Below are 21,021 nucleotides of genomic sequence, written 5' to 3' on the forward strand. Positions count from 1 at the left end.
CAGGCTAGAATAACACGTCAACCCTGTTACCCATAGATAGACAGGCTAGAATAACACGTCAACCCTGTTACCCATAGATAGACAGGTTAGAATAACACGTCAACCCTGTTACCCATAGATAGACAGGCTAGAATAACACGTCAACCCTGTTACCCATAGATAGACAGGCTAGAATAACACGTCAACCCTGTTACCCATAGATAGACAGGCTAGAATAACACGTCAACCCTGTTACCCATAGATAGACAGGCTAGAATAACACGTCAACCCTGTTACCCATAGATAGACAGGCTAGAATAACACGTCAACCCTGTTACCCATAGATAGACAGGCTAGAATAACACGTCAACCCTGTTACCCATAGATAGACAGGCTAGAATAACACGTCAACCCTGTTACCCATAGATAGACAGGCTAGAATAACACGTCAACCCTGTTACCCATAGATAGACAGGCTAGAATAACACATCAACCCTGTTACCCATAGATAGACAGGCTAGAATAACACGTCAACCCTGTTACCCATAGATAGACAGGCTAGAATAACACGTCAACCCTGTTACCCATAGATAGACAGGGTAGAATAACACGTCAACCCTGTTACCCATAGATAGAGAGGCTAGAATAACACGTCAACCCTGTTACCCATAGATAGACAGGCTAGAATAACACATCAACCCTGTTACCCATAGATAGAGAGGCTAGAATAACACGTCAACCCTGTTACCCATAGATAGACAGGCTAGAATAACACGTCAACCCTGTTACCCATAGATAGAGAGGCTAGAATAACACGTCAACCCTGTTACCCATAGATAGACAGGTTAGAATAACACATCAACCCTGTTACCCATAGATAGACAGGCTAGAATAACACGTCAACCCTGTTACCCATAGATAGAGAGGCTAGAATAACACGTCAACCCTGTTACCCATAGATAGACAGGTTAGAATAACACGTCAACCCTGTTACCCATAGATAGACAGGCTAGAATAACACGTCAACCCTGTTACCCATAGATAGACAGGCTAGAATAACACGTCAACCCTGTTACCCATAGATAGACAGGGTAGAAATGTTTGAACAAGTTAAACACATTTGTGAAGCTTGCACACAACAATCTTCCATTCCCCCTGTCACAAGGGGATTCCTGGCTGTCCCTATACAGAACTACTTTTGACCAGGGGTCAGGTACCATGGGGATGCAATCTGAGTATAGCTGTGTGGATACTTGAGATAATGGAGGTGCCCAGTGTATAGATGTTATTGACCAAATCAGTCCTGGACAGTCAGCTCTATATGCTTTTTTCCTGCTAGAAGTAACTCCTGTTTTCCCTGATGGAAATAATACTGGTCTCCTTCACTCTGCCTTATTGACCTCGCCTCTCCCCCTCAGACAGCTCTCTGTTGCTCAGTGACTCACATCCACCACAGGGTGAACCACATTGGCTCTTTGTTCTATTAGATTAGCGCTTGGTATCTTATGGTATATATATTTCACTTCTATATAAGATGGGTTCTATATTTCCAGGCCCTGTTGCTCAATCAGGGTTTTGTCATTTCAGTCTCCCAGTCTGTTTAGTTTATTTCCTCATCTCATCACTTCTCTCTCTCTCTCTCCTCAACTTCTTGTCCCCCTCTTTTTCTCTACACCTTCTTACCCCCCCTCCTCTCTCTCTCCCTGTGCAGTGAGATCAACAGGCTGGACCTGGGGCTGACGGTGGAGGTGTGGAACAAAGGGTTAATCTGGGACACCATGGTGGGGACCTTGTGGATCCCCCTGCAAAACATCCGCCAGTCTAATGAGGTACGGTACACCCCCCCCGATGCCCCCTCTCCTTCCCCACCACACTCCACCCTCCTGAGAGCACAAGGCGGTTTACCAGCAGCACATCCGAGGCTCAAACGCTAGTTCATCACAACAATAGACTCATACTGTTTGTTGACAAGCTACATCAAAGTGTTTAAGGTGGAATACACTTCATATCAGGGATGAAAGGAGTTTAAGGGGAGTGTTCTTGGATGGTAAAGATGGATAACCTACAGGGAGTGAATTCCTCTGCTTCGAAACACTGTAACTAGGACTCTTTTTAGCATCCTCCCAATTGTTTGACTGTAAGAGGGAAAGTGTTACCTTGTACAGTAACATTACGTGTGTGTGTGTGTGTGTGTGTGTGTGTGTGTGTGTGTGTGTGTGCTCGTGCTAGGACGGGCCGGGGCATTGGCTGACCCTGGACTCCCAGGTCATCATGGCTGAGAATGAGATCACCGGCACCAAAGACCCCACCTTCCATCGCGTGCTGCTGGACACCCGCTTTGAACTGCCATTAGGTTAGTGTGTCTGTGTGTGCGTGCGTGCGTGCATGAATGTGTCCTTAGTGACTGACCAGTGAATGGGTCTTTCTGCTTCAGACATTCCAGAGGATGAGGCTCGATACTGGGCCAAGAAACTGGAGCAACTCAATGCCATGAGGGACCAGGACGTAAGGCATCTCCTCCTCTCCTCCCTCTGTGTTTACATCTTACCCGCCCGCCACAAGGCAGGGCCATCAGTAATTACAGAAGTCATCACTTACTCTATGCATTAAATATGATGTAGACCTTTCGGTACACCCAGAACTCTCCTAGATGGTGATTACCCTATGTTAGATTAGCTGCAGTGCAATGTACAGTGTCAGTCAGCTGTATCTATTGTGTGTGTGTGTGTTGCAGTACACATACCAGGAGGAGGAGGAGAGACCACTGCAAGCGCCATCAACTCAGTGCTGTGAGTAGTAGACACTTGACACTGGCTGTAGCCTCTTCACACACTCTTTAATACCCTCCTCCCTTTCATCCTCCTTTTCACTTTGTTCCTGCCCCCCCCCACTTCCTACTTGTCACTCTCCCCGTCTCCACTTCCTCCTCCTCTTCTTCACTCTCCATCTCTCCCTCATTACTATCCTCCCTTATCCTCCCTCCTCCTCATTTTCACTTTATTCCTCCTCCTCCTCTTCTTCCTCTTCCCCCCTTCTTCCTCACTCTCCTCCCGAGTCTTTAGGATGCAGATTAGAGGGGAAGTAGCAGGCAGAAAGGCAGGCAGGCGGATGGAGGGAGGGAGGGAAGGAGGGAGGGAGGGAGAAAAGCTGACATGACGAATCGAGCCAGCAGGCCTGCCTTATAGTCAGCCCCACACACAGTGATTTATGGCTGCTAGCTGTGTGATGGATGTGTGCTGGCATACTTACACTGCCCTGTCAGACACAGCCCTGTCTGTCTGATGATGACGGCCCATGTGGGTGGGTGGAAACGACTGTGGATGAGTCTGGGCTGTGGTGGGTGTTTCAGTCTGTCAGTGGGTATTTGTGAGAGACGATTTGTGAGAGATCAGCCGTAAAGGTTGGTCAGTATGTGTGTGAGTGCTTGTCCGCATGCATGCTGTGTTTCAGTGAGTGTTTACGGATGGAGTCTGCGAATGCGCTTTGAGTGATGGGATGCTGGGTAGTCAGTTATGGCCCAAATCAAAAAAAATCTGTGGTAACTTATTAACCTACTTACCCTCTGTAGGTAACTGGAGTCTTTGGGGAGACCAGCAAAGTAAGTCTTTCTAGCTTTTTTCACACAGAACAATGTATGCTGACTCAAATGGAACCTTGTACTGCAGGCCTATATTGCTAGGTTTAATTATGTCACCAAGCACATACTAGCATAATGAGTACAGATGAACCCAGCCTCACATCATGATAATCATCATCACATTTCAACCATTTCCTGTGTAGACGAAGACCCAGACAGTGCGGTGGACGACAGAGACAGCGACTACCGCAGTGAGACCAGTAACAGCATCCCCCCTCCCTTCTACACCACGTCTCAGCCCAACGCCTCCATGCACCAGTACCCCATCCAGAGAGACCTGCGCTACTCCTCGCACACCTCCTACAACGGCTCCATCCAAGAGCTGGACTACGACAACCAGAGACCCATGAGGTAACCTAGCCTCTCTCCTGTCCTGTTCTGTCATCCTTACCTGCTTCATTACCTGGTTCACCACTCGGGGTCTCAATGGGGGGTTCGTCCCAATAAGCTTCCTTTCATTGTCTCCTCTCTTTCATTTGAAACTTACCTTTAAGTTATTTTATTACACGCTGCTATCCTACAGTTGTTCTAATCTAAAAACATGCAGGGGAGGTGGACGTCGTCACTTTTCCCTGTCCGGCTCTTTGAGATATGTGTGGGTGAAGGAAAGGAGACGAGGAAAGGAAACTACATTAGACTATTGACATAGCATGGATCTCACTCGCAACACCTCTTCTTAGTCAAGGGATCCATATTGACTTTGTCTCCTCTAGAGATCGACACTATTCACCACAGAGTAAATCAGACTGATACAGAACCTACAGAGCCCTGTGAGCTTGTTTTGGTTCACACTGTTGTTACATGGTAACCTGTTGTCCCACTGTGACTTCACTCTCCAGAGCATACTGCGGTGCGGCCTCACTATGCAAGCCCAAAGGAGCAGTCATGCCCACCTTGTACACAGGCCGTGTGGGAAGAGCCTCACTGGCACCATCACTGTGTGTGTGTGTGTGTGTGTGTGTGTGTGTGTGTGGCTGTGATCTGTGATCACTTAGCAACTTGTTTTGCCCCCCCCCCCAAATGAAGTGTGTTTTTTTGTCTTTACATCTATTGTTCAAAGGCACAAGTTCACTCAAACTCATGCCTTGCTTGGGGCAGCCACATTATTGCATACAGGCTTCTCTTGACAGTGATTCTGTTTTTAGCCATATGGACCTGCAAGTTCCGCTATAGCTAAAACCAATCACTCTCTTCTCTGTCTGACTGGCTCTGTCTGGCTCCTTGGTCAGTGCCAGTGGTCTTTATGCTGTAGGTTTGCCAGGCAGTTTGGTGTTGTGGATGTTGCTGTGTGTCTTTGAAAAGCCCCAGGCTAGACTGTACTGATGCTCCTCCTCTACTGCCTCTCCCTCCTCCCTGCCAGACGCTATGATAGTTTAGACTCGGCCACCAACGGGCGCAGCGATCTCGATTCAGCCTCAGGTTCGAGCCGGCACACCAGCCGCCAGTACTCTCTAGACAGTAGGCACTCGCTCTCCGATAGGTGGGTCTCTGCACCTCCTCTTCCTCCTCTTCCTCTTCCTCCTGCTCCAGCCTGTGACTTCGTCCGTGATCTCGCTGTGACGTCAGTGGTGGAATAGTCCTGTCCTCCTCGCTCGCTGTGCTTGCATGCATGTGCTGTTCAACTCCCTCTCTCTACTTCTTATCTACGTTCCGATCCTGTATCTACCTGATAATAACTACTGTATACACACCGGTATCACACACACATGATCTCCCCTCTCTCTGTCGTACATCTGTGGTGAAATGTGAATGAGTTCCCCTGTTGTGTTTGTGTTGTTATGTAAGACGTTGAAGGCATAGAGGAGAAGTTTGGCTAAGTTGATGTGAGTTGCAGTGATGAGGTGTTAGTGTGTTCTGTGTGGTTCCTCTGCCTCCTCTGTCTCTCATTTGGCAGCCTGTTATTATCTCCTCCTACGGTTCCTCAGTGACAAGTCCTCTCTGTGATTAACTATGCAGCTCAGGCTTCCCCCAGCCAGAGCCAGCCATACTGTTGGCCGAGGACCCCGGCCCCGGCTCTTGGGTGGCAGGAGGCATGCCTGTTCAGAATTAATAGTAGCCTATCAGAGAGGGGAAGACACATGTCCTCCTGTATGTGCCGCTGTACCTCTCTCTCCTGCTGAGTTTGGTGTTTGAGAAGGAAAATGCAGGTTTCTGTCAGACAGCTCAGTGAAAGAGCTGTGTGAGTCCATGTGGGTGTACTAAAGAGAGAGAGAGAGAGTTTGCATGCGTGTGCGCTTCTTGATTGAGTAGCAGGATTCTGGATGTGGTTTTGTGCGTATGCCGTGTGTGTATTTCTATGTGTGTGTTGGTTTCCTCAGGTGTTCTGTTTTCCTGTTTGCATTCAGCCCAGGTTATTGTCCCCTAACTCTCAAACAGGCACATTCAGCCCAGGTTCCTGTCTCCTAGCTCTCACACAGACACACACAGCCCAGGTTCCTGTCTCCTAGCTCTCACACAGACACACACAGCCCAGGTTCCTGTCTCCTAGCTCTCACACAGACACACACAGCCCAGGTTGCTGTCCCCTAACTCTCAAACAGGCACATTCAGCCCAGGTTCCTGTCTCCTAGCTCTCACACAGACACACACAGCCCAGGTTGCTGTCCCCTAACTCTCAAACAGGCACATTCAGCCCAGGTTCCTGTCTCCTAGCTCTCACACAGACACACACAGCCCAGGTTGCTGTCTCCTAGCTCTCACACAGACACACTCAGTCCAGGTCCCTGTCTCCTAGCTCTCACACAGACACACTCAGTCCAGGTTCCTGTCTCCTAGCTCTCACACAGACACACACAGCCCAGGTTCCTGTCTCCTAGCTCTCAGACAGACAACAGTCCAAGTCCCTGTCTCCTAGCTCTCAAACAGACACACTCAGTCCAGGTCCCTGTCTCCTAGCTCTCAGACAGACAACAGCCCAGGTCCCTGTCTCCTAGCTCTCAAACAGACACACACAGTCCAGGTCCTTGTCTCCAAGCTCTCACACAGACACACACAGTCCAGGTCCCTGTCTCCTAGATCTCACACAGGCACACTCAGTCCAGGTCCCTGTCTCCTAGCTCTCAAACAGACACACTCAGCCCAGGTCCCTGTCTCCTAGCTCTCACACAGACACACTCAGCCCAGGTCCCTGTCTCCTAGCTCTCAAACAGACACACTCAGCCCAGGTTCCTGTCTCCTAGCTCTCACACAGACACACACAGTCCAGGTCCCTGTCTCCTAGCTCTCAAACAGACAACAGCCCAGGTCCCTGTCTCCTAGCTCTCACACAGACACACACAGTCCAGGTGCCTGTCTCCTAGCTCTCACACAGACACATACAGTCCAGGTCCCTGTCTCCTAGCTCTCAAACAGACACACACAGTCCAGGTCCCTGTCTCCTAGCTCTCACACACAGTCCAGGTCCTTGTCTCCAAGCTCTCACACAGACACACACAGTCCAGGTCCCTGTCTCCTAGATCTCACACAGGCACACTCAGTCCAGGTCCCTGTCTCCTAGCTCTCAAACAGACACACTCAGCCCAGGTCCCTGTCTCCTAGCTCTCACACAGACACACTCAGCCCAGGTCCCTGTCTCCTAGCTCTCACACAGACACACTCAGCCCAGGTTCCTGTCTCCTAGCTCTCACACAGACACACACAGTCCAGGTCCCTGTCTCCTAGCTCTCACACAGACACACACAGTCCAGGTCCCTGTCTCCTAGCTCTCAAACAGACACACACAGCCCAGGTTCCTGTCTCATAGCTCTCAAACAGACACACACAGTCCAGGTCCCTGTCTCCTAGCTCTCAAACAGAAACACACAGTCCAGGTCCCTGTCTCCTAGCTCTCAAACAGACACACACAGCCCAGGTCCCTGTCTCCTAGCTCTCAAACAGACACACACAGTCCAGGTCCCTGTCTCCTATCTCTCAAACAGACACACTCAGTCCAGGTCCCTGTCTCCTAGCTCTCAAACAGACACACTCAGCCCAGGTCCCTGTCTCCTAGCTCTCAAACAGACACACACAGTCCAGGTCCCTGTCTCCTAGCTCTCAAACAGACACACACAGTCCAGGTCCCTGTCTCCTAGCTCTCAAACAGACATACTCAGCCCAGTTTCCTGTCTCCTAGCTCTCACACAGACACACACAGTCCAGGGCTGTTTAACTCCTTTCTTTACTCCCCCTGTACCGCCTCATGCATTATTGAACCTTCACTGCTTTAATCAATTGTGTGTAAACGAGTGGACTTGTCTGTGTGTTGGGATGTGTGTTGTTCCAGTCTGCTCTCTCTCTCTCTCTGACTCATGAGGTGTCTCATTCTCTTTCTCTTCTCACTAATAGCCTCATTCATCAAAGTCGATAAATGTTCCGCTATTTTATTTGTCTGCTAAAAAAGAGTCTGTTTCAGCCCAGTGTAGGCCCCTGCCTCTCTCTTTCCACTTGTACTTTCTTTCTCCACCCCTGCCCCTCTGATTTCTCTCTCAAAATGTGAAATTAAAACATTAAACATTAAAAAGTGAACAGTAAAGATTACACTCACACACTCTCTCCCTCTCTCTCTTTCTCTCTCATCACCTCACCTGAGTGGGTGCCATTACTTGTCAAGGCTGTTTACCTCATGTCTTGTTTCGCTGTTTATTGTGTTGGCTCTGGGTGTTTGTGAATCTCTGCTCTGTTGAATATGCAGATTTGTATTTGGCGTGTGATCAGAGCATCCACCAATAATATCTCTCTCTCTATACTAAAAATGAAGACTTCCCTGTTACTACACCACATAACCCCCACACTCATGCATCTAAACACACACTAGCCTATCCCTTGGTCCAGGATGCCTGGGTTTGTTCCTCTCCTCTTTATCCTAGGTTAACTGTTCTCCCTCACTTTAGTCCCAAATACGTCCCCTTAACATGCACTCTGGGCCCATTTGGTTGTTAATTTCTTTGTTTTTTCGTCCCCAGTCTGCTCTATGTGTCTGTGTTTCTGACTGTGGTCCATTTGTCTGTCTGTCTACAGTCCTACAGGCAGCAGTCGCTATGCCTCCTCTGGGGAGCTGAGTCGAGGCAGCTCCCAGCTCAGTGAGGAGTTTGGCCCTGAGAACGAGGGGAGTCTGAGAGGCTCTGTGGAGCTCTACGATGAGAACGACTCTTACCACTCCTGCCACTCCTCTGTCAGCTACGACAAGGAATCGGCTGGCTGGGACCCCGATGAGCCCGAGGTGGTGTACAGTGACGAAGGGGGCTATGTCAAAGATGGCGGAGAGGAGGGGGCTATTTACGATGAGGAGGGCGAGCTCTACCTGCCCGAGCAGGGAGAGGGGGAGTACAACTATGAGGGAGAGGAGGAGATCATTTATGAAGATGAAGATCTCTACCCTCTGGACGGCACGCTCAGCGAGGACCAGGAGCCACCCTACACCCCCACCCCCACCAGCACAGCCCCCACGCTGGCCCCCCGAGGCCTCCATCACCAGGCCCCCTCTGGAGAAACAAGCCTCTCTGAGAGAGCAGCAGCCCGAGCCCCCACCCTGGCCCCCACCACCCAGGCCCAGACCATGCCCCCTGTCCAGCCCCCTGTCACCACAGCATCCACCAAGCCTCCATTTACCCCCATGATCCATCCATCCCTCACCCAGCCCCCGGTGCCCACCGCCCAGCCCCCGGTGCCCACCGCCCAGCCCCCGGTGCCCACCACCCAGCCCCCTGCTCCAGAGACCCAGCCTCCAGTGTCTGATGCCCTGGATGATATCCTCCTAGACCTTCAAGAGGAAGAGCCTCTGTCTTTAGAGCTGGAGGTCCCTGTGGTGGAGAGTCCCCCAGCAGAAGTCCCAGTAGAGAAGAGTGAGACTCCTCTTGTCAGGTGAACCCTCAACCATCCACTTCTGTAGTTATATAGTAATGCTGGCCTGAACACCATTGTCTGCTACACTATTACCACAACTATTTATTACAACTTTCCCCTCTACACATTATGTTGTACTACATTAGACTTTTATTTCTATCCACTACTGCCTTTAAAACAGAGCGAAGTTCGATTATTTTCTACCATCTAAGTATCTTCACAATTAATGAGCACCAGTCTGAAATCCCCTGTACATTTCCCTCCCAGCTATCAAAGGCCCATCATGGAGCCTGGACCAGACAGGGCCAGGGCCAACTGGCAACGGCTCTGCAGCAAGGTCCGACTACAGCTGCAGCAGGTGAGACGGCCTGTGTGTGTGTGTGTGTGTGTGTGTGTGTGTGTGTGTGTGTGTGTGTGTGTGTGTGTGTGTGTGTGTGTGTGTGTGTGTGTGTGTGTGTGTGTGTGTGTGTGTGTGTGTGTGTGTGTGTGTGTGTACGCGCGACATGGACTCAGAGTTAGATGTAAGTAACAGTAAACGGAAATCTTTCTCCCTCCATTTAGTAGGATGTTACGTTTCATATACGTTACGTTTCATATAATATTAATTTGTGGATGTCCATCATCCATTTTGTATGATATGTTATGAATTCTATTTTGTATTATATGTTATGAATTCTATTTTGTATGATATGTTATGAATTCTATTTTGTATGATATGTTATGAATTCTATTTTGTATGATATGTTATGAATTCTATTTTGTATGATATGTTATGAATTCTATTTTGTATGATATGTTATGAATTCTATTTTGTATTATATGTTATGAATTCTATTTTGTATGATATGTTATGAATTCTATTTTGTATGATATGTTATGAATTCTATTTTGTATGATATGTTATGAATTCTATTTTGTATGATATGTTATGAATTCTATTTTGTATGATATGTTATGAATTCTATTTTGTATGATATGTTATGAATTCTATTTTGTATTATATGTTATGAATTCTATTTTGTATGATATGTTATGAATTCTATTTTGTATGATATGTTATGAATTCTATTTTGTATGATATGTTATGAATTCTATTTTGTATATGTTATGAATTCTATTTTGTATTATATGTTATGAATTCTATTTTGTATGATATGTTATGAATTCTATTTTGTATGATATGTTATGAATTCTATTTTGTATGATATGTTATGAATTCTATTTTGTATGATATGTTATGAATTCTATTTTGTATTATATGTTACGAATTGCAATATGTATAATATGTTACAAATACCACTTTATTGTGGTTAACATTGGCTAGGTGGCTAACGTTAGCTAGGCTAAGGGTTAAGGTTAGGAGAAGGGTTAGCTAACACGCTAAGTAGTTGCAAAGTAGCTAGAACGTAGTAAATAGTTGCAAGGTTGCTAATTAGCCAAAATACTAAAGTTGACCGTGATGTGATTCAAACACGCAACCTTTGGGTTGCTAGACATTTGCGTTAAAGCGCTCGCCCATCCTCCCCGACCAACAGCCTTCCTTTCATTTTAACCTTCTTTCTTATGTGACCAAATGTAACATATCATACTAATTTTAGTTCCCCAGATTTCCATTTACTATGTTATGTCTAGTCTATGAGACCAGGCTGGTGCAGGTGGGTGTGTATGGATGGACTTTCTATGTGGCTGCCTGCTATGTTTCTCACCATAATGCTGTCACTCCTTCATATGTCCCTGCCCTGAAATGTATCTTCTGACATCTGTGCCCCTTCAGTTTTGTTTCATTCACTTCTTAATCATTAATTCCAGTTTATATTACCCTTTAAGTTGTGATCCAGTGGTAGTTTTAGCCTGGCTTTATTTTGTTAAGATAATTTGTATTTGTTTACCCCTGTTTGTGTGCCATTTCATTTGTTTTCTTTTCAGTTTTGTTTTTGCCACCCCATAGCGATATGCATGTTGTCCGTTCTGATGGGCCAGGGCTGGAAACGACTGCCAGGTGGGTGTGTCCGTGGTTGCTGGTGAGCGCTGCTGGTGACAATAACGTGAATGTCAGTGTTGTTGTGTCGTGCTCTGAACACACAGAGAGATAAGGAGCACGTCTTCCTGTTAGAGCACAGATAGAATTACTGGAATGTTACTGCAGATAAGGATCTGTCACAAATCCACTTTCAACCATGGCCTTCAAACACAAAGGCCTCCCCACTGACGTCAATGGACAGTGAAATCACCCGAGGCAACGCCCTCTTGTCTCTCTTCCATGTTTTATGGCTGACATTATGGACTGTTGTCTGCCCAATTAAACACATCCTTCTTGATTTTATATTAATAATAGTGGGAGACTCAATCTTTGTTATTGTGGCGGGACAGACAGGGGCAGATATGTGATGTACTAAGACCTAATAAAACCATTTCAAGGCATACTATGTGCCAATCACTCCTCACCCTGTCTCACCCTGTCTCACCCTGTCTCACCCCTCTCTCCACAGGCTCGAGGAGAGTCGGTTGGGATTTGCTCCCTGTTGCTATCAGCAGGGTAAGTGTCTGTCACGATCACACCCACAAGTATGCTAATAAAGCTTCACAACATGAAATAATAACAAAACTGCATGACATTTTGAGCAAATAATTGGAGTGTAGTTTGTCCCAGATCTGTTTGTGTTGCAAATGGCCATTGTCATACAAACATGGCTATATAGCACAAACAGATCTGGGACCAGTTTAAAGTATTTGTTCCTGTAATTTACAGTGTGTTTATGTGTTAGTGGTGGAAGGGGATTTTGTGATAATAAGAGTGTTGTGTTTCTGGGGTTTCTCCCCATGCAGGGTGGGTGGGGCGCTGTATAGCATTGACAGCATGCCGGACCTCCGCAAGAGGAAAGCCATGCCTCTGGTCAGGGACCTGGTCAGTGTAAGTTCTGACCACTTACTAAATATAGTCACTCGACATTCACCCCTTCTCTCTCTCTCTCTCTCTCTCTCTCTCTACTCTCTTTCTTTCTTTCTTCCCCCCTTCTTTCCTTGTTGTGCCCTGAGGGGGACAACCCTGCCCTTCTGTCTCTACTTGAAGAACCCAGAGTCAGGGGTCTCAGATGGCCACTGAGGCCTGCCTTGGAGAGGCTGTCAGACTCTAGCCCTCCACACCTCCCAGGGAACGTCACTCTGTCCTCTCCTCTCTCTGACTGCTCACCCTGGGGGTGTGGTATGTTAACCAATGGGATGCTAGATGAGAGTGGAGAAAATAATCCTGGATAGTTATATCCTGCTGTACTGTACGTGAACACTCATATACTCTTAGAAAAAAAGTGTTCTTTGGCTGTCCCCTAGGAGAACCCTTTTTGGTTTCAAGTAGAATCCTTTTTGGTTCCAGGTAGAACCATTTTTGGTTTCAAGTAGAACCTTTTTGGTTCCAGGTAGAACCCTCTGTGGAAAGGGCTATACATGGAACCCAGAAGGGTTCAACCTGGAACTTAAAGGGTTCTACCTGGAGCCAAAAAGGGTTCTTCGAAGGGTTATCTTATGGAACTGCCAAATAACCATTTTAGGTTCTAGATAGCACCTTTTTTCTAAGAGTGTAGCTGTCTTTATCTGTCCTGTTAAAGATTGAATAGAGTAGATTATTTTCATTGGAGAAGTATACAGAGGAATAGTACCAATGTTGGGCTCCAGCTGGAGTAATGGCAGAGCCAAGTGTTTAAGTAGCTGTCAAAGCAGGTGCTTACTAGGCTATTAAACTCACACCAAATAGATGGCCTTGTCCTTGTTCTATCCATCCTTGCCAATTGATCTGATTTCCAAGTTTTGAGTTGAATAGCTCTGATAAGCTGAAGGCCTGCCAGACTATACTGCCAGCTCAGCGCTCAGGTGGCTCGGCTCCAACGTGAGTTGTAATGAAGAATTACCATTCCGGACAAAATAGCTCAGCACTTTGTCTCTATGAATCCAGCTTACTGTCACACTGTACACCCCCCCACTCACACACACGCATACACACACACTAACGGCCTGAGTCTGATTCATCCAGACCAGGTAATGTGCTGAGTGGAACTGAATCTGAATGTGCAACAAAGCCAGACTAATATTCAGCCAGTGTTCTCAGACACAGAAGTATGTGCAGGACGATGGCTTTTTCTCCTAATGCTGACTACCTCTCTCTCTCTCAGACAGTGTCCTAACTCTCTGTGTTTTAATGGTGTCTATCCGTCAACATTGTTAAGGAAGTACATTCATTTCCCACTCTGTCCCTAAGGGCCTTTGTCCTAGCCGTGTACAAAGTTGTTTACAAGCCACGTTTTCATCTTGTGTGATTTATAGGTCTAGATCTTTCCTCCCACCCAGTATTTCATCAACAAAATCAATAACTCTCCCTGATCAAGTTATTTTTCTTTCCCTTGGCTAATTTATCACCGCCACCCTGTATCTGTTTTGAAATCACCCCTATGCCACTGTGGCCATGTTTGTGACTGTAGCTAAAGTTGTTTTGACATGCCCCTTTTAACACTTTCTCGTTCTGCTTCCTCCTTCCTTCACATGCACTGTCACAGGCTATGGTGAGTAACACTGGGTCCCAAATGAACAGGGAATGTTGAAGCACTTTCATTCCAGATACCCATGACCCCTTGTTTCTTATATCAACACTTGGGGAGAATACAGCTGCACTACATTATGCCCTATTGGCTTAGATGCATACTGAGATGTATTCTGATCCAAACTATGTTGAAAGATGTTAAAGTATGTATCAAGAGAAATATACTTTCCTCTTTGAGTAAAATCGAAGTTGTTACTTTGTTTTTAAAAGCCCTTATTGAATGTATTTCAATCACAGTATGTACCGAACTACTATATTTAAAACGTATCTCTTCTTTCATTGTCATCCACTCCATCCTTTGTTTTACTCCCCTTCCTGGCCTACCTCAGTCCCTGGCTCAGAACTCCAGGAAGGCAGGGATTACATCAGCCATGGCGTCCAGCACTCTCAATAATGAGGAACTGGTGCGTTTCTGGCTCTTTCTTTTCTCTATTCACACTATATGCAGCTAGTTTTTCTCTCTCTCCATGTACTCATAGATTCCACTAAGTCTCTGACTATAACTCCTCTCTCTTCTTCTGTTTCCTTCTCTTGTAGAAGAGTCATGTGTACAAGAAGACCCTACAGGCTCTGATCTACCCCATCTCCTGCACCACGCCCCATAACTTTGAGGTGTGGACGGCCACCACGCCCACCTACTGCTATGAGTGTGAGGGGCTGCTGTGGGGTATCGCCCGCCAGGGCATGAGGTGCACCGAGTGTGGGGTCAAATGTCACGATAAGTGCCAGGACCTGCTCAACGCTGACTGCCTGCAAAGTAAGTAGCGCCATGTTGATGTTGCTCAGTGAGTTGTAAAGTTTTCTTCAGTTGGTGCTAAAACATAATATAGCGGTGAGACATGAAAAATAAAGTTGGGAAAAAATTGTTTAGAGGTTTGTAGTAACTAGCAACACCAAACGTGTGAGGTTACTTCTGTAATGGACCTTACCGACCGCTGCTTTGGATAAGAGTGTTATTAACTAAAAGGCTCCTTTGACTGTTGTACTTCAGACTCTGCCCTCCATTATCCTACATCTCTCATCCCACTCTGCTTGTCCTCCTCCCTCTTATTCTCTCATCCCACTCTGCTTGTCCTCCTCCCTCTTATTCTCTCATCCCACTCTGCTTGTCCTCCTCCCTCTTATTCTCTCATCCCACTCTGCTTGTCCTCCTCCCTCTCATTCTCTCATCCCACTCTGCTTGTCCTCCTCCCTCTCATTCTCTCATCCCACTCTGCTTGTCCTCCTCCCTCTTATTCTCTCATCCCACTCTGCTTGTCCTCCTCCCTCTCATTCTCTCATCCCACTCTGCTTGTCCTCCTCCCTCTTATTCTCTCATCCCACTCTGCTTGTCCTCCTCCCTCTCATTCTCTCATCCCACTCTGCTTGTCCTCCTCCCTCTCATTCTCTCATCCCACTCTGCTTGTCCTCCTCCCTCTTATTCTCTCATCCCACTCTGCTTGTCCTTCTCCCTCTTATTCTCTCATCCCACTCTGCTTGTCCTCCTCCCTCTTATTCTCTCATCCCACTCTGCTTGTCCTCCTCCCTCTCATTCTCTCATCCCACTCTGCTTGTCCTCCTCCCTCTCATTCTCTCATCCCACTCTGCTTGTCCTCCTCCCTCTCATTCTCTCATCCCACTCTGCTTGTCCTCCTCCCTCTCATTCTCTCATCCCACTCTGCTTGTCCTCCTCCCTCTTATTCTCTCATCCCACTCTGCTGTCTCAGACACTCTCTATCTTGTTTGGTTTTTCTGGAAAGGAAATTAAAAGCCATTTGTCTTTCCTTGACATCCTCTCCACCTTTCCAACTCTTCATGGGCGTTTCACAGGTCTGCAGATACTGCCAGAGTACTCATCCGTAAATCATACTGCATACTCTGTCTCACAGTGTTCTGATGATGGGGCACATTTGCTCTTATAGATCAAATCAAGATTTATTTGAACTGCATTTAAAATGGCAACGTACTTTACAGCAAAACAATATAAAAAATGCAGGATAAGAAGTTTTAAAAAACGACAGAAGGCAATAAAAGAGATGAATAAAAGAACAGTAAAACAAAGATAACAGTAAAATCTGTGTTTATAGGTGCCATGTTATGCATCCTTCGTATACGTTCATCCAATGTGTGTCCCATTCAACCCAATGAAAACTGTTCATGACCTCCATGCAGCATCACAAAAACCTTCTAATTTCTAATGTAACTCAATAAATAAAATCTGACCTTCATCGCTCTTGTCTACCTCAGGGGCAGCGGAGAAGAGTTCTAAGCATGGGGCGGAGGACCGAACCCAGAACATCATCATGGTTCTGAAGGACAGGATGAAGATCCGGGAGAGGAACAAGCCAGAGATCTTTGAGCTGATCCAGGAGGTGTTTGCCATGGTCAAAGCCACTCACGTCACCTACATGAAGCAGATCAAACAGAGCGTACTGGACGGCACCTCCAAGTGGTCGGCCAAGATCAGCATCACAGGTGAGAGAGAGACCGGGGGGAAGATACCAGGGCTTCAGAGTTGGAGTGCTGATCTAGGATCAGGTCTGCGCTATCAGAATCACAAAAAGAATCTTATTCATTATGATGTAAAAAAGATAAACACGCAGAGTCCTATTCTGAGACGCTTTGTGAATTGTATGAGTCCAGAAGCATCCATTTGTAAAGCTCTGGCAGATGCTATTGGGAGTCTGACTCCATCACGAGTCACACATCATCCCCCTCTGTCTCCTCTTGTTTGTTTGCGTTCCAGTTCTGTTTGTTGTAAAGGTCATACTGTGCTGTAGACCGTTGAGCCACTGTCTGACACAAAGGAGACAGATTAGATAAATCCCTTGAACGGCCATATGAGGAGGGATTAGAGATATCCGTCTGTAGGTAGGAAAGGCAAATAATCTGAATAGGTCAATGGGAGTATGTGGGATGGCGAACTCTCTCCACTTGGCCTCTTAAACTAGACTGACCACTGTGCAGTGGTCAATCTGTTTAAACAAGCTATGCTCCAGCCAGACTGACCACCTGATGCTGTCGCCTGTCCCCTCCCCCTGTCCCCTCCACAGTGCTGTGTGCCCAGGGCCTTCAGGCCAAGGATAAAACTGGCACGAGCGACCCTTATGTCACGGTCCAGGTGGGCAAGACCAAGAAGAGGACCAAGACTATCTACGGCAACCTCAACCCTGTCTGGGAGGAGAACTTCCACTTGTGAGTACTATAAGAGAGAGAAAGTACTGGACTGAAATTACATTGAAGGTTGTGTATTCACAGGTTATGAATGGGTCACAATTAATGCATATGTCTAACTCTGAACCCATGTGAATAGATGGGATTGGTGGGTCCCTCAAGCAAGAAATGACATAGTGGCGTCTTCCTGTTTCTCTCTCTCTTTCTCCCTGTAGTGAGTGCCACAACTCCTCGGACCGGATCAAGGTGCGGGTGTGGGACGAGGATGATGACATCAAGTCTCGGGTGAAACAGAAGTTCAAGAGGGAGTCAGATGACTTCCTGGGTCAGACCATCATTGAGGTCCGCACGCTGAGCGGAGAGATGGACGTCTGGTACAACCTGGGTCAGTAGGGGAAAGACCTGGGTCAGTAGGGGAAAGACCTGGGTCAGTAGGGGAAAGACCTGGGTCAGTAGGGGAAAGACCTGGGTCATTAGGGGAAAAACCTGGGGGAAAGACCTGGGTCAGTAGGGGAAAGACCTGGGTCAGTAGGGGAAAAACCTGGGTCAGTAGGGGAAAAACCTGGGTCAGTAAAAACCTGGGTCATTAGGGGAAAGACCTGGGTCATTAGGGGAAAGACCTGGGTCATTAGGGGAAAGACCTGGGTCATTAGGGGAAAGACCTGGGTCATTAGGGGAAAGACCTGGGTCATTAGGGGAAAGACCTGGGTCATTAGGGGAAAGACCTGGGTCAGTAGGGGAAAGACCTGGGTCAGGGGAAAGACCTGGGTCGGTAGGGGAAAGACCTGGGTCGGTAGGGGAAAGACCTGGGTCGGTAGGGGAAAGACCTGGGTCGGTAGGGGAAAGACCTGGGTCAGTAGGGAAAAGACCTGGGTCAGTTGGGGAAAGACCTGGGTCAGTAGGGGAAAGACCTGGGGAAACATTCATTTTGTTGATGTTCTACTTGTAATTATAATAATTAATCCCATATGGGATTGGTTGCAAACTGGAGATTTAACATGAAAATAAAATGTCATTAATTAATGAATTCATTCTAAGCTAATAAACCAAATCATTGAGTCCATAAAATGACTTTCTAGTTATCCATTAGATGAGGCACATTTGGTGAACTAATTTGGGTGAAAGGTTGAGGTCTTTAATAAAGATAATTGTTGTTATGTTGACTCTAAAATGTGTTGACTGAGACTCTTGCCTTTTGTCCCTCTCTGCAGACAAGCGTACAGACAAGTCAGCTGTGTCTGGTGCCATCAGGATGCACATCAATGTAGAGATCAAAGGAGAGGAAACAGTCGCTCCATATCATGTCCAATACACCTGTCTGCACGAGGTAAGGTGTGTGTGTGTGTGTGTGTGTGTGTGTGTGTGTGTGTGTGTGTGTGTGTGTGTGTGTGTGTGTGTGTGTGTGTGTGTGTGTGTGTGTGTGTGTGTGTGTGTGTGTGTGTGTGTGTGTGTGTGTGTGTGTGTGTGCTCATGCTCATGCCTTCAGGTAGCAAGTGAGATTAATGAGCCCAGTCATCTCGTTTCATTTAGCTGACTGATGTAGCAGTCGTTCATTGAAGTGGCCGTTACAGATGAATCAGAAGTTAATATCCCATAAAAGTGTCACCGTCTGCATTGCTCAATCAACATTAAGACCACATCAGATATGAAATACCACAGATATTATTTCTCCCTCTATATGGAATGATCTACCATAGTTATTCTAAATGAGCATTGCCCTATATCAGAGTTCTCCAAGTTCTGTGAGCCCAATAGTTTTTTTCGTTTTTTCCCCTTCATTTTATTTGTATTTTATTGTTGGACATAAAAGACTAAAATAAACCAGCAAATCAGCTGCAAGTGATTTTAATTTAGGAAATCTGTTTCAAAGTATTCCCACACATAATATGTGTGATCGTATACAAGGTTTGAAATTATTATGTTTTCGTCAAATATTATATCTGTTTGGGCTTCTTGCGGTCAATTTGCAGTATGCAAATATGTCCTGGCCCCCTGACCATCCACTAAGAAGAAATTGGCCCATGGCTGAATCTAGTGGATGATCCCTGTTCTATATCGAGTCATTACTTGGTCCATTACTCAGGATATAGTTTGCAAACAACTGAACCTAAAGATAACGACAAGTAATATTGAATTGCACTGTAAATAGATGATCTGTAGCAAATTCTCTTCATCTCCACAATGGCTTAACACATTGTAATGGTGAGTCGTCACACTGCGTGATTCTGATCCTTCTGTACCCTCTAAGCCAAAATAGACAAACACCATTTTGCAAATGAACTGCAATTTTTAAAGGCAGCAGTTGACTAGGTCTTTTTAATTTGTTTAAATTTGCATGAAGAATTTGAACATGAAAATCAACTTGATCCATTTCTAATGAAAGTCGTGTGATGAATGGCGGCCCAGGCCTGAATGAATAATGAATTGAACAACCCTCTGATCACCGAGCAGTCAGTCAGTTATAGAGTGTGACGTGCTCTGCTCTCCTGCTCAGACATACTCACACTGAGATCGTAATGACATCTCCCTGTATTCAGCCACTTTAGCCACTTCAACTCATTGAAATCATAGTCTGGATTGAATAACCCATGCATTTCTCTCCCTCTCTCTCCCCAGAACCTCTTCCACTTTGTCACAGATGTGCAGAGCTCTGGCGTTGTGAAGATTCCTGATGCTAAAGGGGATGATGCGTGGAAGGTGTACTTTGATGAGACTCCTCAGGAGATAGTGGATGAGTTTGCCATGCGCTACGGAGTGGAATCCATCTACCAGGCTATGACGTGAGCTCCAGTGTACCCACCCTGTCACTTAGCAATAGCATACACATTGCCAGATTGTAATGTGTTGAGGGGACACATGGTGTACGGGTGTGTTTAGGATGATATTGGGGTATAACATCACAAGGGATGTACACAGGCCTTTATAGGAGTCTGCTTCATATATACCACTGTGATCATGTTTATGCCGTGTGTGTTCTCCCACAGTCACTTTGCCTGCCTGTCGTCTAAGTACATGTGCCCCGGGGTTCCCGCGGTAATGAGTACCCTGCTGGCCAACATCAATGCCTACTACGCCCACACCACCCAGGCCACCAACAACGTGTCGGCCTCCGACCGCTTCGCCGCATCCAACTTCGGGGTGAGTCGCCCCAAATTAATGAGGGGTGGATGGAGACAGAAAATATAATGCAATGCCTCAACCCAGTGTTAGCTGTTAGGCTAGCTGTTAGGCTAATGTGTTGTGGTGTGTTTTAAAACCCTTTTTTTTTTACAGAAAGAACGATTTGTGAAGCTCCTGGACCAACTCCACAACTCTTTGAGGATTGATCTGTCCATGTACCGGGTACTACTGTTGACCTTCACTCTTCTATTTGTCTCTGTCTGCTTTTCTATCTGTGTCCTTACCTACCTTTATTTCCCTCTTTCTCATTCAATCTAGCTCTCTTTCTCTCTCTCTCTTTCTCTCTCTCTTTCTCTCTCTCTCTTTCTCTCTCTCTTTCTCTCTCTCTTTCTCTCTCTCTCTCTCTTTCTCTCTCTTTCTCTCTCTCTTTTCTCTCTCTCTCTCTCTCTTTCTCTCTCTTTCTCTCTCTTTCTCTCTCTCTCTCTTTCTCTCTCTTTCTCTCTCTCTTTCTCTCTCTCTCTTTCTCTCTTTATTTCTCTCTCTCTCTCTCTTTCTCTCTCTTCTCTGTGTGTGATGTGAGAAAGGAGGCTGATGTGTTAATTGGGCTGGCAGCTCCTCATGCACACAGGGTCAGTGAGGTGAAGAGCTGAGGGTTTTAATCTAGTCTGGAGTCAGTGGAAGAGACTGAGACTGCTGCTTCTGCACTACTGCATTGGCCAGTTTA

The 21,021-nt window shown here is 46.5% G+C and overlaps 1 protein-coding gene across 7 annotated transcripts in view; it reads left to right on the forward strand.

Moving 5' to 3' along the window:
• unc13a (unc-13 homolog A (C. elegans)) overlaps positions 1-21,021 on the forward strand; it is a 64,205-nt gene that overhangs the window by 9,888 nt on the left and 33,296 nt on the right. For 6 of the 7 annotated variants that reach the window (XM_042322083.1, XM_042322086.1, XM_042322084.1 and 3 more), the window contains exons 4-24: positions 1,691-1,808; positions 2,209-2,332; positions 2,414-2,484; positions 2,714-2,768; positions 3,548-3,577; positions 3,760-3,967; positions 4,977-5,096; positions 8,612-9,454; positions 9,704-9,794; positions 11,926-11,972; positions 12,263-12,347; positions 13,981-13,986; positions 14,354-14,428; positions 14,562-14,781; positions 16,251-16,478; positions 17,057-17,198; positions 17,393-17,562; positions 18,389-18,504; positions 19,794-19,957; positions 20,162-20,315; positions 20,451-20,519. In XM_042322083.1, the coding sequence (XP_042178017.1) occupies positions 1,691-1,808; positions 2,209-2,332; positions 2,414-2,484; positions 2,714-2,768; positions 3,548-3,577; positions 3,760-3,967; positions 4,977-5,096; positions 8,612-9,454; positions 9,704-9,794; positions 11,926-11,972; positions 12,263-12,347; positions 13,981-13,986; positions 14,354-14,428; positions 14,562-14,781; positions 16,251-16,478; positions 17,057-17,198; positions 17,393-17,562; positions 18,389-18,504; positions 19,794-19,957; positions 20,162-20,315; positions 20,451-20,519 (3,136 nt within the window). The remainder of the gene's footprint in view (positions 1-1,690; positions 1,809-2,208; positions 2,333-2,413; positions 2,485-2,713; positions 2,769-3,547; positions 3,578-3,759; positions 3,968-4,976; positions 5,097-8,611; positions 9,455-9,703; positions 9,795-11,925; positions 11,973-12,262; positions 12,348-13,980; positions 13,987-14,353; positions 14,429-14,561; positions 14,782-16,250; positions 16,479-17,056; positions 17,199-17,392; positions 17,563-18,388; positions 18,505-19,793; positions 19,958-20,161; positions 20,316-20,450; positions 20,520-21,021) is intronic. The other variant, XM_042322089.1, reaches the window with a different exon arrangement.

Source organism: Oncorhynchus tshawytscha, linkage group LG05 (assembly GCF_018296145.1).
Source record: "Oncorhynchus tshawytscha isolate Ot180627B linkage group LG05, Otsh_v2.0, whole genome shotgun sequence".
In the NCBI taxonomy this organism is placed as follows: domain Eukaryota; kingdom Metazoa; phylum Chordata; class Actinopteri; order Salmoniformes; family Salmonidae; genus Oncorhynchus; species Oncorhynchus tshawytscha.